Source organism: Schistocerca piceifrons, chromosome 3 (genome assembly GCF_021461385.2).
Source record: "Schistocerca piceifrons isolate TAMUIC-IGC-003096 chromosome 3, iqSchPice1.1, whole genome shotgun sequence".
Lineage (NCBI taxonomy): Eukaryota > Metazoa > Arthropoda > Insecta > Orthoptera > Acrididae > Schistocerca > Schistocerca piceifrons.
Genome location: NC_060140.1, coordinates 873,676,231 through 873,695,490, shown reverse-complemented (window position 1 = coordinate 873,695,490; position 19,260 = coordinate 873,676,231). Strand labels below are relative to the sequence as shown.

Sequence of the window (19,260 nt, the reverse complement as noted above, 5' to 3'; positions counted from 1 at the left end):
CGCAACTCGACACGTCATCTTTATGGTGAGCAGCAATCTTTTCTTTCATAATACTGTTGATATTCAAACACTATAACAAGTAGACAGAAATTGCTAAATCTCAAATGAATTAAAACAAAACATTATAACATCTTTACCACAACAAGTATTTTTATTGAAATACTTGGGCTTTAAAATCTCTTCAAATCGACGCATCACCTCATAATTACCTCAAGCTTTCATAATCTATTGTAAACAGCATAGCTTTGAACAGGCATAAAAAAAATAATTTGCGTGAGCAGTTGAAAATGATATACACTGGACGCTGTTGACAGAAACTGTTTCCAAAAAGCTTGAAATTTTATGAGTGATCATCACCTATAAAGCAAAAAGTTTTTATTCATTAATTTCCTGCCTACAAAACAACTTTGTTGTCAAAACCGAAATACTGTCTTAAGGAATATGTTTCACTATTTCCCTTGGATAGTAAAATGAGACTGACACTAAGCTCTAGTCAGTACATTTTGTACACTCAATCACAAAACATGAGATACTACCAAAATTATATAAATGCTATAATATTCAAATACTGCCAAGGATTCTGTTACATGCAAATATGTTCTTATGTATAAATATCAATGCACACAGTGCACAGTCTGGGTTTGATTAATAACTATTAATAAATACCAATATCCATGTTGCAAGATAACTCATCTGTTTATGAGCATATTTATAAGTCAGTATTAGTTAATATCAGCAAATTTTAAGTCTAATGAAAGGTAGGATACAGCCAGTACAGCTGAAGACATCGTACAATGCAATTTTTAGATGACAAAACATTATTTTCAATAGTGTGTTAAAACAATTCAGCATTTTTCTGAATAACTACACAAATAAATAAAGTTATTGTATATAGAGTGCTCAATTTGACTCCCTATTTGTCATTGGCTCATTTGCCCTTTTTTTCTTAAATTATCCTCCAATAAGCATTTACAACACATTTATTGTAGCACTTTTGGTCTCCTGCATTATTAGCAAGATACTGACCGCAGTTATTCAAACAATAAGCTGCAGCATATCAGTGAGCAAGAGGTGGGGAATACTGATTGCAGCCATGTAAATTTTACTGCCCAAAATACTTTTATCAGGTTACATGGTCGTTATAAAGTCACATGTAATCTTTTTAAAATTTTAAGGGAATAGTATATTCTCAATAATATTACAACATATTTCATTAAAATTTTGGAATACACAGTATATCACTTTGAGACATTTAGCCTAAACTTCACAATACAAGTACAAAAATAAACAAAATTAGCAATTCGCTTCGATATGTACATAATCTGAATTTTTTTCACGATCAAAAAGTGAGGTCTTAATTTGATCACAGGCAGTGTCTCCGCTTTCATCACACCATTGTCACACAGTTATGCACATACTTATTTCTCTTCTCATTTGACACAACACTATAAAACAGCATATAACTTCTTTTTAAATGCTGCTGAACACCGGCCCCTTTGCACAACAAAGAACATTTGCAAAAATTTTAAGCAGCCATTTCCAACACACTAAAAAGTGATGTTGGAGCCCATGTGCTTCCACCATTATAACTGACAAAAACAACATTGCGATCCAGGTACACTTGAACTTTTCCACAGCGATAAATTTGTTTGCCTTCACGGTACCTATTAGCAAGTGGCACAAAAACAATACCACGTTCCTCACAACGCTTCTGAATGAGGTCCTTAAATCCTTGTGGTATCTGACTTGCAGTTCGAACCGCTTCTGCCAGCATCTGTAACAAAACATTAGTGACTGATAAATATTACCATCTAATTAAAACCTTGTTTCCAAATTGCTCTTACTGACAAAAAACCTAGCAAATTCTACACCCCATTCAATTTACGAAGAATATGAGCAACACATTTAATACTACCATTTATTGCTCAGATTTTTTTTGTTTTTAAAGCAAAGGCGCAAAAAGGCGCATTTGAGGCAGCTAGTTATGTCATGTCACTACAACAAATTGGAGAAAATTAGAGCTTTGTGCCCTGTACACAATAAGGCCATTTCAGAAAGGCCACATGATCAAAATGCACAAGCAAGGAGGACAATGGCCAACACTTTTTCAAAGGAAACATCCTGGTACTGACCTTTCCATGATTCAAGGAACGGGTTATTGCAAATTTTTGTAATAAACAATAACAATGTAAGGAAAATACAGATTGCTACTTACTGTAAAATAGACATGTCAAGCTGCAGACAGGCACAATTAAAAGACACTTACACATAGCTTTCAACCACAGTCTTCATCAGTAAAAGAGAGACAGAGCAGACCAAGACACTGGAGCTGGCAGACGTGTGTGCGTGTGAAAGAGAGAGAGAGAGAGAGAGAGAGAGAGAGAGAGAGAGAGAGGCCTGCTTGCTTGCGTGTGTAAGTCTCTTTAGCTGATGAAGGCTGTGGCTGAAAGCTATATGTAAGTGTCTTTTGACTGTGTCTGTCTGGAACTTGACTTGTCTTCTTTACAGTAAGTAGCAATCTGTCTTTTCCTACATTGTTCATGTTCACATTCCTACATGGAATTTCCATTATTTAATATCAGTAAATGAGCCTACTGCGCCTATTTTCACTCATTGCTTTCATATGGCATCATATATTGGGGTAATTCGTCATTAAAAGAAACAGTATTCATTGCACAAAAGCATGTAATCAGAATAATAGCTGGACCCCACCATGCTGACCTTGCAGACATTTATTTAAGGAACTTAGGATATTCACAGTAGCTCAGCAATACATGTATTTGCTTATTAAATTTGTTATTAATAACCCATCCCCATTGAAAAATAATAATGAAGTGCATCACAACAACACTAAAAGAAAGGATGAGCTTCACTATTCTGCATTACATCTGACTTTGGCACAGAAAGGGGTGAATTATGTTGCCACAAAAATCTTTGGTCATTTGCCAAATGCATTAAGTCTGACAGATAGCCAACAAACATTTAAAAACAAATTAAAACTATTTCTGAATGACAACTTCTTCTAGTCATTAGATAAATTTTTAGATATGAAGTAGTACCATAGAAAAATAATTGTGTAATGAAAACTTATGTTAAACTGCCAAGTTCCACACCATTACAAAAGGGCATATTCATGGTCTATGGAACAAGTATTAATGTAATGTAATGAATATATATAAGGATTTGATACCTGTTCATGATGAGGTCATTAGATACAAAGAACAAGGAAGGAAACTGGTTACATCCTTACACAGAAACCATACTGGAATCTGCCCTACAAGATTTAAGGATACACAAATCGATGCAGCAAAATGGTGATCTGAGTCCCACTTCCTATATTGTAAATCCATTGCCTGTAGCTACTGCATTATGTCACTTGCTCCCCTATAGCTGGACAGTGGGATGGCATTTCAATAACAGAAAGCAGGAAGAGTCTAATGGAAGTAAACTGTTCATTAACGAAACTGTACTAACCAAACTTAATAATAATTTTTGCAACAGGGTATGGGCTCAGCCAACGTCTAATTGAACAAAATGGAGTTTCAGAAGAAGAAACACAGTTTCAGAAGAAGATTGACTCAATTCAGTTTGTGTTGACAGATGAAATTTTTTGTCTGACAAGTCATACAGTAAAGGGAACCTCCTGTACGAACATGGCTACCATAGGTGAGTATAATGTGAATATAGATAACTTAAAGGGCCTGATGATTGGGAAAAATGTAAATGCATGTCTCTATGATGCTTTGTTCACATGAACTCTTCAAGACATTTAGCGTACACAGTATGACAAAGGGATGACAAAAGTACCAAATATGATAGCAAGTGTGCTAAGTAAACCAACTGCTGAACTTGTGTTGACATGCAATAAAGCTAAAGAAATATGGGACAAACTACGTGTGCAATTTGAACATAGCAGCACACTGCTTAAAAATGTTAACTGGAACTTTTTCCAGGTAAAATGCATTGAAACAGAAGGTGTTGGTACACATGTAGCTAAGCTGCTAAAGTTGTTTGTAGATGTAAATGACGAGTTAACAAAACATGGAGAGAATACGCTGTCTGAAAGAATGTTACACAGTCAAATCTTATCTACTCTGGAAAATAATACAATAATTTTGAAGATCTATGGGGCACAATACCTCAGTAAATCACAGGTTGAAAGTACTCATTAAAAAACTTTATGCTACTGACCTGTGTGAATAAAATACAATGGAATCAACTGAATTTGTGGTTTCAAACACATGAAAAGAACGAAATAATAGTCATCAAAAGATCGAGCAAAGCTAAAATTTCTGCGTAGTAAATGCAAACAACTAGGGCACTGTCAAGCAGAGTTTCCATGGAACAGTCATGACAACACTAACTCGTAGCAAACAGAGAAGGTAAAGGAAATGTATTTACTTCAGGCATGTAGCTACTAATTACTCCACACATTGTGCATGGATCTACTGGAACGTACACTGCTCCAAATAAATGGTATTGTGACAGTGGTGCCTCAAAGCATATAACTCCAGATAAACAATGCAATGAATTTTATGTGCATGAAGTGATTTTATAGGGAAAACAGGTACTAATATGTGTGCATTTGGTCAAGGAACAGTTAATATTGAAATTAGATGATGCTCTGAATTATACAGTGCTACAATGGAAAATGTTTTATATGTGGCTGATACGAGTGCTCGTTAGTTCTCTGCTAGAGCAGCCAACTGGCACAGCTACACAATAACATTTGACCACTGAATTTTCTTTCTGAAACACTAATGTGAAGCATATGATGTGTTTAAACAGTTTTTAAACAAAGCACAAACCAGTGAACATTGAGTTAAGCAAGTAAGACGTGATGGAGCTAAATAATTTAATAACAAAGATGTCAAGGAATTTCTCATAGATAAGGGAACAGTATTATTGATTCTGCCCCCCTATGTCCCTGAGAAAAATGGTACAACTGAACATTAGAGTTGGACAATCACTGAAGCTGAACATTTGCTGCTGAAGACAAGTGAACTACTGAAAGCACTCTGAACAGAAGCTGGAAGGTTATCACTTCCAAAGGAAACCCCTAATGAGTTGTGGTACAATCGACTAAAAGGAAATCTTGATCACTTCAGAAATTTTTGGCACAGTTTGCTTATGTTCTTATAAACAAATATTTCCATTCAAAGTTTGATGACAGGCTGCTTTTGGACACCTTGTTAGGTATGTCAATGACAAAGATAAATTTAAAGAGTCTGAATTACTTCCAAAAGGAAACTAGTCTTAAATAATATTGTAAAATTTAAACCAGAAGCAGTTTGTAGCTTCTGAAGTGATCATGTTGAATTTGTTATTTGTTGGCAAGAATTCCCAGATCTGAAACAGTCAAGACTTGGTACCCAAAGCATAAGAAGGCAAATGTCATAGGCACTCTGCTTCTGGGAGAAGTCATAATGAAGGACAACGTGGCACACTTGATTCTGAAGGAAGTCAAGTAGCAAGTGACTGTAACAAAGAAGCCACAAAATTCCTGAAAGTTGAAGCTTCTGAATTTTCTGAAGATGATAAACTGGGAAACAGAACAAAATGAAGAAAACTAGCCTGGATGAAAAGTGGTGAATTCCTGTAACAAAAGTTGATACACACAAACATAACGATCTGAACTATTTTTCTGAAGCTTTGGAGTCAACTGAGAACAGAAAATGGATGCAAGCTATTAATGAAGAAATGGAATCCCTTAAAGAGACACAATGCGTGGGTTTTAAAACAGATTTACTATCCATAGTCATGGCTTTATCTTTTTAAAATGACCATTTACAGTCCAACATGAACCATCCTCAGATCAGTATACAGGTTTGCCTGCAGGTCTGAGGATGGCTTATGTTGAAATGAAGCCAATCTTTTTTTTTTTTTTTTTTTTTTTTTTTTTTTTTTTTTTTTTTTTAAATTAATGCAATCACGATAGATGTTGTTGTTGTTGTGGTCTTCAGTCCTGAGACTGGTTTGATGCAGCTCTCCATGCTACTGTATCCTGTGCAAGCTTCTTCATCTCCCAGTACCTACTGCAGCCTACATCCTTCTGAATCTGCTTAGTGTATTCATCTCTTGGTCTCCCTCTACGATTTTTACCCTTCACCCTGCCCTCCAGTACTAAATTGGTGATCCCTTGATGCCTCAGAACATGTCCTACCAACCGATCCCTTCTTCTAGTCAAGTTGTGCCACAAACTACTCTTCTCCCCAATTCTATTCAATACCTCCTCATTAGTTATGTGATCTACCCACCTAATCTTCAGCATTCTTCTGTAGCACAACATTTCGAAAGCTTCTATTCTCTTCTTGTCTAAACTAAACTATTTATCGTCCATGTTTCACTTCCATACATGGCTACACTCCATACAAATACTTTCAGAAATGACTTCCTGACACTTAAATCAATCCTCCTTCAGAAACGCTTTCCTTGCCATTGCCAGTCTACATTTTATATCCTCTCAACTTTGACCATCATCAGTTATTTTTCTCCCTAAATAGCAAAACTCCTTTACTACTTTAAGTATCTCATTTCCTAATCTAAATCCCTCAACGTCACCTGATTTAATTCGACTACATTCCATTATCCTCGTTTTGCTTTTGTTGATGTTCATCTTATATCCTCCTTTCAAGACACTGTCCTATCCTCCTTTCAAGACACTGTCCATTCTGTTCAACTGCTCTTCCAAGTCCTTTGCTGTCTCTGACAGAATTACAATGTCATCGGCGAACCTCAAAGTTTTTATTTCTTCTCCATGGATGTTAATGCCTACACCGAACTTTTCTTTTGTTTCCTTTACTGCTTGCTCAATATACAGATTGAATAGCATCGGGGAGAGGCTACAACCCTGTCTCATTCCCTTCCCAACCACTGCTTCCCTTTCATGTCCCTCGACTCTTATAACTGCTATCTGCTTTCTGTAACAACTGTAAATAGCCTTTCGCTCCCTGTATTTTACCCCTGCCACCTTCATAATTTGAAAGAGAGTATTCCAGTCAACATTGTCAAAAGCTTTCTCTAAGTCTATAAATGCTAGAAACGTAAGTTTGCCTTTCCTTAATCTTTCTTCTAAGATAAGTCGTAGGGTCAGTATTGCCTCACGTGTTCCAACATTTCTACGGAATCCAAACTGATCTTCCCCAAGGTCAGCTTCTACCTGTTTTTCCATTCGTCTGTAAAGAATTCGCGTTAGTATTTTGCAGCTGTGACTTATTAAACTGATTGTTCGGTAATTTTCACATCTGTCAACACCTGCTTTCTTTGGGATTGGAATTATTATATTATTCTTGAAGTCTGAGGGTATTTCGCCTGTCTCATACATCTTGCTCACCAGATGGTAGAGTTTTGTCAGGACTGGCGCTCCCAAGGCTATCAGTAGTTCTAATGGAATGTTATCTACTCCCGGGGCCTTGTTTCGACCTAGGTCTTTCAGTGCTCTGTCGAACTCTTCACGCAGTATCGTATCTCCCATTTCATCTTCATCTACATCCTCTTCCATTCCCATAATATTGTCCTCAAGAACATCACCCCTGTATAGACCCTCTATATACTCCTTCCACCTTTCTGCTTTCCCTTCTTTGCTTAGAACTGGGTTTCCATCTGAGCTCTTGATATTCATGCAAGTGGATAATATGTTTTAAAACCAGTGACTGCAGATTTTATATCCCAGGCCATTATGTCAATTTCTTCAAAAGTGGGTGGTAGTTAAATGTCCTCTAAATGCTGAAGTAGCGCAGAATCACTGGGTTCTACGTCAAAAGCTTGCAGCTGATGGAAGGGATGAAGAAAGCAGATCCTTGGCTGTTTTACTGCAAACATAATGAGAATAGACTATGTAGCAATATCTGTTGATGGTGGGCTAACTGTTGGATGTGACTAGGAAGAAACTACTGCTTTTACAAGTACTTTACAATGGAACTTTGATATAACAACAGGTATCCATGATAGATTAGATTAATTATTCATTTCATAGGCCCCTTGGCATTGACCCCTTGGCATAAAAACCAAACAAAATGAAGATGGAGTGATTATAATAATGAAGATAATTTGAGAATTAACAGTGAGGCTGATTTCTTCGTGACAAGTGGACAAATCATTCAACCACCAAAACTGTAGCAAAGAAAAAATTGGCTGATATTCTGATGAAGTCATCTGAAAGGGTTCTTTTTAATTTACTATGTTTAAGAAGTGAAACAGCAATTACTTGTGATACTGCAATGCCTGTGTTGTCAATAATGATGCAATACTCCTCCAGGCAAGCATGTTTTCAGAAAGTTAACTGCAATAAACTGAATGGACTCATGTAAGGAAGAAAAACTGTTTACATTTTGCTTCAAATATACAATGTCTTTTTGTTTGGCATTTAAAGAACAAAAACTGGATGCAGTTTTCCAATATTACATGTTAACCTACTTGTATATGTTTGGTCTGAGGTACAGTGTTTAATATTCAGTCTGTTACTATATGCTATTACAAATTAAACTAAAATAGTGTCCAAATTCAGTTTTCAGATCACTTTCCCAGTTTCCATACAACCAGTTTTAGGCCAGATGCCCATCTTGAAACCATCTGTTACAGTTACAGTGTACCCTGTCGAATGTGGAACTGAGAGTTCTCTGTCACGACAGTCACTGTTATGACAGTACACACTGAGTTCCACATTAAAAAGGTTGCTCTGTAACTATAATAAATGATCTGAAGATGGGCAGTTGGCCCAAAACCAGTCACATGGAAACAAACAAATAGGATACTGAGACTGAATTTGGACACTTCAAGTAATGATCACATTACCTCCATCAAGATTAATACGTCTTGTTTTGAGAAACTAAAATGAATACTAACATTATTTGTGACAGAGGAGAGTATTTTACTGGTAGATAAAACTCCAGTTTCATTGTGATTACTGTCACCATAGGCTAATAGCTATAACAGACTAAGATCAAATAACATTAGACCATATAGAGATTGTATTTTAGTTTTACATAGAAGCACATTTCATTTGCTGGGGGTTATCATTATTTAATGGATTAAGTCTCGAAAAGATTAGAAGACTCAACATTAACAAAAGTAAAACAAGGATAATGGGATATAGTTGAATTAAATCAGGTGATGCTGAAAGAATTATATTAGGAAATGAGACATCAAAAATAGTACAGTTTTGCTATTTGGGCAGCAAAATAACTAACAATGGCCAAACTACAGAAGACACAAAATGCACCCTGACAAGAGCAAGAAATGTATTTCTGAAAAAGCTATGTTTATTAACATAAAATATAAATTTAAGTGTTACTAAGTCTTCTCTGGATGTGTCCACTTCCAAAGCCGAGCAGTCAGCACAGCTGAATGTCATGCGGAGGTTCAATTCCCAGCTGGGTCAAAGAGTTTCTCCACTCAACAACAGGGTATTGTGTTGTCATTATTTCATCATCATCAACATTTTTTTTTTGGTCCCCTCTGAAATTATTTGTCTGGAGTAGAGCCTTGTGCAGAACTGAAATGTGGATGCTTTTAATACAGGCGACAGAAGAATGCATTACTACTGAAGAGATACTGACTCGATCAGGGAAGAAAAAAAAATTGTGGCTCAATTAAGTGTGGAGGAGGGAAAAGGGACAGAAATTGTAGAGGGAGATCCAAGGCCAGACTACATTACACATCAGAATTGATAGTGGTTAGAGCAGTTATACAGATTTGAAGAGGTTTGTGCTGGATGAACTAGCATAGTGAGCTTCGTACTGAAGACCACTACCAACACCACAACTCACGTATGAAATGGTAGGTTATATGTACTATAGGTCAACACAAAATAGATGTCAGTTATCACTTAATAAGATTGCTTTAATTTATGAGATACTGGCAATCATATTAAAGCCTCTGTTTCTCTTGGGCGCGGCAATCACTTTTCTGATCGGTCTGACACGGCACAATCCAAAATCCTCTCCTGCACCAATCTCTTCAATTCAAGAGTACAGTTTGCACGGACCATCCTCAATTATTCACTGGATATATTCCATCTCTGTCTTCCACTGCAATTTTTCCCCTATGCAGCTCCCTCCAACATCATGGAAGTAATTCTCTGATGTCCTATTAACCTGTCTTCCCTTCTTGCCAATGTTTTCCACACATTTTCCTCCATGCCAATTCAATTCTGTGGAACCTCCTCATTCCATATCAGTCTATCTGATTTTCAACATTCTTCTGTAGCACATCATCTCAAATGATGATTCTCTTGTGTTTCGATTTTTTCAGTGCCCATGATTCACTACCCCAAAATGCCATTTTCGCCTGTGCTGGTATGCTCTTTACTTCCTTCTTTCTTTGCCTGTCAAATGTTAATTTGTTTCTAAGGGAGCAGAATTCCTTCATTTCATGAAATCGTGGACCCCAAATTTCATGATAAACTTATTGCTAATCTCATTTCTGCTACGTATCATCAATTTTGTCTTTCATATTGGCTCCCATTTCTTTTTCTACCATGTCAGCAGTTCTTCCCTTTATAGAGTCCATTAATACACTCTTTCCACCTATTTGCATTCTTCCTCTGTGTTTAACAATGGAATTCCTCTTGTACTGTTGATGTAGACACCTTTGTTTTTAATTTTCTTTATGATGGCTGCTTTGACTTTTCTATATACTTAAACAATTCTTCCAATGGCTATGTTTTTGTTTCCTTCTTCAAGATTTAAGCATTTTTCCTGAATCTATTTCTCTTTGGTTTTCCTGCACTTCCTGTTTATTTCATTCCTAATTGACTTATATTGCCATATTCCTTTCTTTTCCTGAACATCTGTGACCACCTTCTTTCATTGAGTAATTGAAGTGTTTCTTCGGTTACTTAATGTTTTGCCTTGCATTGCTTCTTACCTTCCCTGTTCCTATATTTGTCTGTCCACTTTCTGTTCTAAGATTACGATTTTTAGACATCTATTCCTCTTCGATTGAACTGCCTACTATAGTATTCACTGTCGCATTATCTACAGTCCTAACAAACTTCAAAAGCTCCTCATCAGTCCTCACTACTTCAGCATCCCACTTCTTTACACACTGAATCCAGTTGGTATCTTTCCATGTCTCCAGTCCTTTTTCCAAGTGTAACTTCTTCTCTTGTGATACTTGAACAGTGAATTCACTATTACAAGTTGAAATTTACTGTAGAACTCAATTAGTCTTTCTCCTCTCCCATTTCTATTCCTGAGTCCATACTCTCCTATCTTTCTTCCATTGCTTACTCCACTACAGGTCATCTTGGGGCACTGCTTCGCTGTCGATTCTGATGAGAAGAATCCTATCACTGAACTGTTCACAGTAACACACTCCCTGCCCTTACTATTCATGGCAAATTTTGCCCGCGTTACACCATTTTATGTTGCTGTTTATGTTACCCTATACTCATCTGATCAAAATTCCTTGTCTTCTTTCCATTTCATGTCACTGATCACACCACTAATTTTACATTGCGTTTTGCATTTCAGTCATCATATTTTCTCATTTCCCTACCACATCCAAACTTCTAACATTCCACACTCCCAATCATAGAATATTAGCCTTTCATTGGTTATTCAATTGTTTCCTCATGTTTGCCCCCTCCTTTGGCACTTCCCTCCTACAGATCCAAAGGGAGGACTAAAGCCTACACTATTCCAAAGAAAAAGAGTGGTAATAATTTATTTTAGGCTCTATTTCATGTTAACAGAACGTTCTCTCTTTGTGTGTTTGAAATTTACTGCATTATTTTAATGATAGTATAATGACTGACACCAAGCTGCAACTATCATGGCACTCCCAAGTTACTAACAGGGAATACATTACATTTTTCAATTACAATGCTCAGGTAATCATCAGCTCAACAGCCCTACATACTAAGGATTTGGAAACATAATGAGGGAGAAACTAAGGGGAAAGGTTTTAAATAAATAAGATAAGGGAGAGAAAACAACACTATGCAATATTCCCCTTACTTTTTATGGAAACATTATTCTTTTCTAAAATACACCAAGTTCCACAGATAGATAAATATTATAGCTCTGGTATGTAAAATATTAATAAATGTATCAGTTATACGACACAAACCTCCATCCGTTCCTTCCCACGCTGAGCAGCAGGGGTCTGTTCGATGTTGGTGAGGTACGAGACAGATTCTACAGCACCTGGCTGGGATGATGGTTGCGACTGCATTGATACTGCTCTGTTCATCATCTCCAGTGCTCTCCTAAACTGTTCTACAGGGATATGGAAAGAAAGATACTTCCTTACTGGCAAATCCTGCTGAATAGGTAAAAACTAAGTAAAGCATTGCTTCACAATGCTAGCATCTGGGACTTACCCTGAATTCCAGGCTGTATAAGTAAATTCTCAGATAACATGCCTTTCCAGTCAGTGTACCAGTTCGTCACTTCCTCATAATTTGGATTATGGCTCAACCACAATGTCAGTATCTGCAGCCACTTGGGAAAGAAAAATCGCTCCAGCAGGGTGGCCATCGTGTGTGTTGGTATTAGATCTTGCCAGTCCATGACCCATTTCCACTGATCTGAGAAACAATTCAAAAATACATAATAAAGTTAAATGAGATTAGTAACAGAACCGTCAAAGAGCACATAACACGTGTGTGACATACGAGGGTTGCCCAGAAGGTAATGCACCACATTTTTTTTCTTCTTTATTGAATATAGTGAGAATTACATGCACAAAAGAATGGTGTCTTAGGTACACACCCTGTTTTTCCACGTAACCTCCATCCTGTTCTATAGCCTTCTTCCAGCGTGAAACTATGGAGTGTACGTAACAAGGGAGTGTATGCCCAGTTGGTACCAATCCTTGTCTGGTGGTGGAGCCAGTGCTTCACTGTGTGAATCACCTCATCATCAACCTCAAAAGTCTTCCACGAATAGCATCCTTTAATGGCCCAAACAAGAGGAAGTCCAAGGCAGCTAGGTCAGGGCTGTCAGTTGTGATAACCGTGGATGGTCTCCCTGACCTCTGCAAATTGTGACGCTCCACCGAACTGCCTTTTGACGACTTCACCCTCCGTGCCCAGTGATTAACTGTACTTGTGTCAACAGCAGATGCTCCATAGACTTGCACAAGCATTTGTGAATACTCCTCACAGTTTCCTTTCTCTGCAGTGAGAGACTCAATGATGGCATGTTCCTTGTAACATACTTCGCCTATAGATGCTATTTTGAAACTGTCCTGCAGCCACTCTATATGTTGGAAGTGACGGAAACTTGGCGTACTCACTCAGGAGACTTCAAATAATACGTACTTCATGTTTCGCATTCGGAGCATTGTTTTTGTCTGAGAAAAAAAATGTGGTGCATTACTTTCTGGGCAACCCTCATATATAAAGTATATATTAGGATAGGAAAGAAACAACACTTACAAATAATAATGTGTTTGTTTTTTGCTGTGGATGAAGAATACTGCTGCACTCACATCCATTAACTAATGTATGTGAGAAGTAATGATTTCTGAAATTGTTAAGGTGGTGACAAGAATTAGTCATCAGAAGCAGATGTTCCTTCATCCAGCAAATGAGAGAGAGGCATGTCAGAAAAACGACAATTACACGATTAAGTGAAAACTTCCCCTAAATTACAAGTAAAATAATGTATAGCATGAAGGTGCAGCAGGGTAACCGGCAATGAAATACTACCAACAGACAAAATTTTGTCATTTTAAGATCACCAAATACGAACAAGTGAATGCCAGAGAATAAAATTCTAAAGTAGTTGGAAGAATATGAATTAAAAGGAAATCACAAGAGATGGCAATCTTAAGAATGGCAAATGCCACTTTGGATCATGGAGCCATGAAGAGCTGCAGTCATAGGCGCGAAAGAGCAGAATCAGTGACACAAAAATTTACTTGAAGTGAACTGAATGAAACTGAAAGGAATGAAGGGAGAACAGATCAGTAACTGCATGTAAGGTCTACAACTGGAAAGTATTATCTTCTAATAAACATCAAGCTAAGCTGCTTACGTAACAGAAACTTAAGCTGACACATTTTGTTAGTTAAGGCTACTTCCCTCCAACACATTGTTTACTGCTCAACTTTTCTGTCATTCAGATGTGTGAGAGATTCTTTTCGTACCATCCACACAACTATCTAATCTCTACATTTCTTCCTTAAATATCTCTTTGCCAATATGATTCCTCACTGCTGCTTCAATGCCAAAGCGTAGTTATTTGTGCAAGCAACCTATTTTCATTTTATCGTTAATGTTCTGGCCAGGTGTAGACAGACCACCTGGTTTTCTTTTGCAACTGTCATTTCTAGTCTCAATGTACTGCCACCAACAATAAGAAATAAAGGATTCATCCAGTTAGACAATAGGAAGAGGTTGACAAATTGTATGATTTAGGTTATCCCAAACAACTTTAATCAGAATTGCAATATTTGAGTCATGCTTCTCCCAAATACAAATTCTCTCACCCATTTTGTCACATCATTCAATATGCCATGCCCTATCAGCTGCAAGATAACTATAGTTACATGTGCATCAAAGAATCAAAATATTGAACAATAAACCAAGCCATTAAAAGCACGATCACACCAAACAGAATGGAGAACACATAAAAAGAAGCATATACAGAAGCTCAGATAGTTGGCTGCCATCTTCTCTAAGTCTATCCGCTTATTATCCTCAAAAGTAATCATTTTTTTGAAAATATAATGTAACTGCATAGACAAAAAGAATCCACTCACCAAGCGGTGGCAGGATGACACACATACAAAGGTATTAAATATGCAAGCTTTCGGAGCGTGGCTCCTCCTCCTGGTAGAAGGGATGAAAGGGAAAAAGGTGGGTGAAGGAAAAGAACTGCTGAGGTTCAGGACACAGGGAGAGTTCGGAAAAATCATGCTGAATCCCAGGTCGGGGGATATCTACTAGATGTGATGAGAAGGAAAGAGTGATTGTTGGGGACTGCACCGGACGAGATTTGAAAACGTGGGATCTTAAACATGGAAGGTAGGGTAATACACAAGACAGAGATTTCCGCCAAAACATCGTGGACAAGTTAATAAGACTGGAGAGCTAAGAGCATTTTATGTGATAAGAGGTTGGAGGGGAGTGGGGGAGGGTGGGGTGAAAGTGGAAAAATGGACAGGTCAGAAAATGAAAGACATAGAAAATTAAACGGGAGTGAAGAAAGGAATAGTTACTGTGAAGAAATGCTGAGACTGAATAAATATTTGGGTGACAAGAACTAAGGACATGTTATAACGCCAGCTCCCAACTTCAGAGTTCAGAGAAACTGTTGTCTGGGGTAAGAATCCAGAGGGCGAACGTAGTGAAACAGGCACCGAGGATGACTGTCAAACTGTTGAGCATGCTCTGCAACAGGATATTGTGTGTTGCTAGTACATACCCTCCAACTATGCCCATTCATCCTAACTGATAACAAGGTGGTAATCATGGAGACATAAAAGGCCGAACAGTGTTTACGTAATAGCAGGTATACAAGTGGCTCTCACTTTGATAGAATATGTTCTCCACTTAAACATTAGTAAAGATTGGTGGTAGAAGGGTGCAAAGAGCAAATCTTACAGCGGATATGGTCAATAACAATACCAGAGAAGAAAAGTTGCCACTAACTATATAGCAGAGATGCTAAAAAGATTCACACATTAAGGCCTTTGTCAGCAGTCCTTATTTTAGCATAAAGACACAATTTCTCGTCACCAGTGTCGATGCAGGATAGGAATCGTCAGTGTTGTTCACTAGCCAATTGATAACGAGCAAGCACAGCTGCATATATGTCCAACTGCTGATTCTTGTTATTTTGGCTTAGAGCACGCACCGGATTTTTGAACCTTACCCAATGCATGCAAATTTCGCATGATGGTGCAATGCTCACAGTTCATCAAATCTAACAGCTCTCGAGTGCACTGACATGGATCATTGTGGATTAATGCACTTAAACAATCATCATCAAACCACGAAGGTCTTCCTCCTTAAATTGAGAAAATCATTTTCTTGCCATACGCTGTAGAATGGCATAATCCTCATAAATGGTGCACATGTTTCTGGCTGCCTCCACTGCTGTCACCCCACTAACGAACTCAAACAGAAAAAAGATGTTGGAAATGTTCTGATTTCTTCACTTGGCACTCCATTTTCTAGTGTCCACAGCTCCACTCAGTATCTCTAAATGACAATACGTAAACTCAAATAGCAACAGTGAACTACCAGTAAAAAAAATGACAATCGATAAATAAACACACTGATTGGAATACTAACATTGCAAAACAAAAACACTATGAACTTATGCACCAACCTAATGCGAGCTCATTTTCAACATTTAGAAGTGTGATGTCTAATAGAGGTTATTTAATTCCTTTTTTAAAACAAAAGAAAATATTCACAATTTAGGGTATCCCAGCAAATGTTGTCATTGTGAAGTCTAACATTCAATCACATTACTCTACGGTCCAGCACTTACTGGAAGTCCTTTAATACTATACCCTTCAACCTACGTAGATAATGTCACTATCATGGATGAGAATAAAAAGAAAAAGGTTAAGCTTGGTGCCATGACTCAGAGTTCTCCACATAACATAGTGCAGCAAATGAAAGATTAGGTAGCTATGCACTGCTAGGTCTCCTAATCTGATAGACCAATGCTACATGTTAAAATCATGCTCCCATGATTAAAACAGGACAGCCTTGCAGTAAGTATCTTCATGTTACTGCTATTTTAATATTTTTATAAAAGGAAACTCTATAAAATCAACTCACCGTACTGCTGCTGTTGTGGATTGATAGTCATTTCTTGTAATGCTAACTGCAATTTTGGCAGTATATTATGCACTAAGAAAGCTTCCATATCACCACGAGGAAAAACAGCATTCCAGGACTGCAGCATCAACCTTGCAGAATGATCTGAAGGATGCCAATTTACTAATGCTTTGCTCAGCTTACTACGAATGACAGGGAACACAGTAGAATCCATACGATGCCCTGCAGCGAAAATAAAAGGAATATAATATCTCTAACACAATAAAATGATGAGTGAATATTTAAGCATCACTATACACAAATTTCTTTAAACAGGAAAGAGAATTCAAACCCTTTTCAAAACTGCATTAAAAGTGAAAGAGACTCATTTTTCATGAACAAATTAAAGAAATAAAATTACTGTACTATTTGAAGAGAAGGTGATTTAGCAGTAAAACTGAAAAGTACAGTAAGTGTACCTGTATCGTGATCCAGTTATATCAATGTGAACTTACATACCAAGCAATGGCAGCCATGGATGTATCCATGCATGTATAGGGACAGTATCAGTAACAGGATTCCATTCTTCCACTTCCCGTTGAATACGAGGCAAAACTAGCTGCTCTCTGATATTTTCCAAGACCCAAGTTGGCAACAGTGGCAGCCAGAGTTCCAGGAGATTGATGACAGGTTCACAGTCTCGACAATTCCATGTGCTGTCAACAAAGTATTCACAATGAAAGAATAAGAAATACATAATCTGCTTACTGAAGCATTGAAAAAGTCAACAAATTTAAAGATCAACAATTAACACTAATGTGGTAGAATTTTATTATACTGAATTAAAAAAAAAAATAATAATAATTAATCTATGCCCACCACTCACTGACTACATATGAACAGCACTTGGGGAAAAACTGCCTGGGATGTACAGTTCTGAAAATTCTCTCTGTAAGGTGACCTAGATTTAGCTGAGACACAACCGGCATCAAACTGCTTGCTGCAGCACGTTACATGTTAATCCAGTGCCTCAGGAATGAAAGTTGATCTATTGATTTAACAGGTCACCATTTAACAACATTTAGCATCATAAAATTGTAATCTAATATCAGCTAAAAAAAATTAGCTGAAGTAAAAATAAAGTTACCTTCAGGAGGTGCAATTTTTAGAAACCCCAACAAAAACGAAGTAGAGTCTAGCTACTGGAACTTCAGGGAGGAAGAAAAGGATTGATAGAGGAAAGCTGGAAAAAGAGGTGGAAGGGGCTAGGCATGAGAGTAAGGAGGGGGGAGGGGGGGGGTGCTGCTCACAAAGACTGGGAAGTAGTCCACCTGCTACCAGGATGGGTGAAGGCAAACAGCAAGCTATAGATTGAGTATGATGTCAATGATAGCACACTGATAAACACTGTGTCAGCTTCAGTTCAGAGAGGAAGGAAAAACATATAGCGAGAAGTAAGAGTGAGAGGGAGAGGGGGAAACTTTAATTTATCTGGTCATAATACCTCATTGGATGTTAACCTCCATCTCAAAGAGGCTTCCATTCTAATCTGAGAATACATCAAACCAATGAAGAAACTATAGTACCTCCACTTCAATTACTGACTCCCCTCTCACATAACAAATGCCCGCTTTCCTAAATCCTACATGTCCAATTGTAAATGTATTTCCCCCCAACACCAATTCCCAACATATATATCACTAATCTTTCTCAGGCGTTCTTCTCCTTTAACATCACAAATGTTCCAGATAAAACCTTAGTGGCTGCTACACCCAATGGCCATTCGTTCCCAAAATTGCAAAAGTAAGAACTTGTTCTCCAACACACCATCTCATAATCTCAATTTATTCCTTAGCTGCATTACTGTTGCATCACAAGTTTATGGGTTTTAAGCTGTCATTTTCTCTTTACACTATACTTCGACAATTTCCATTGATACCTTCATGATGTCTCAAGTGCACACTTCGTTTCCTGCTACACAGACTCTAACCAAACTTAATAAGTAACTTAAACTTTTTCACATTTTGGCATAGTCTTTTAGTTGGTTTGGAATTTCTTTTGATTGCTTTACGATTTTGGCAACAACTGCTAGGATACCACATGGCCTGTTGTATTCACACTTTGGTTGGAGTCCAGAGAGTAATGAAATCTGCACTTAACATGTGACAAAGCTTCATATGGCAAAAGAAGATCCATGACAGCAGCACTGCTGCCAGGTTTCCTCCACAGACTTCAAACTGCTGCTGTAAGACTGACTAGCTGCCCAAGACTTTGCCATAGAACCATAAACAGAACTTTGTTAAATGACTGGTCAGAGTTGTCATGTGAAGCAGCTGCACTAAGTTCACTGTAACTGTTGGGGATCTTATCTTGCTGTATTGACCACAGGGAAGTTGTTGAAATATTGTGGAAAGAGTAAATGACAACTTAGCTGAAAAAAAAAAAAAAAAAAAACTTGTAAATCAGCCAACAAAGCCTGAAGAATCACTCATTATTATTTTCGCTTTTCCGCTTCGTTCCTCTTTTAATCAACA

At 37.5% G+C, this 19,260-nt stretch overlaps 1 protein-coding gene across 1 annotated transcript in view; it reads right to left on the bottom strand.

Moving 5' to 3' along the window:
* Positions 1 to 360: 360 nt before the first annotated feature.
* LOC124789334 (tuftelin-interacting protein 11) overlaps positions 361 to 19,260 on the bottom strand; it is a 150,423-nt gene continuing 131,523 nt past the window's right edge. Inside the window, exons 10-14 of the mRNA XM_047256653.1 lie at positions 17,246 to 17,442; positions 16,748 to 16,969; positions 12,326 to 12,532; positions 12,073 to 12,221; positions 361 to 1,774 (exon numbers count right to left, since the gene is read on the bottom strand). Of these exons, the coding sequence (XP_047112609.1) occupies positions 1,526 to 1,774; positions 12,073 to 12,221; positions 12,326 to 12,532; positions 16,748 to 16,969; positions 17,246 to 17,442 (1,024 nt within the window). The 3' untranslated portion in view covers positions 361 to 1,525. The remainder of the gene's footprint in view (positions 1,775 to 12,072; positions 12,222 to 12,325; positions 12,533 to 16,747; positions 16,970 to 17,245; positions 17,443 to 19,260) is intronic.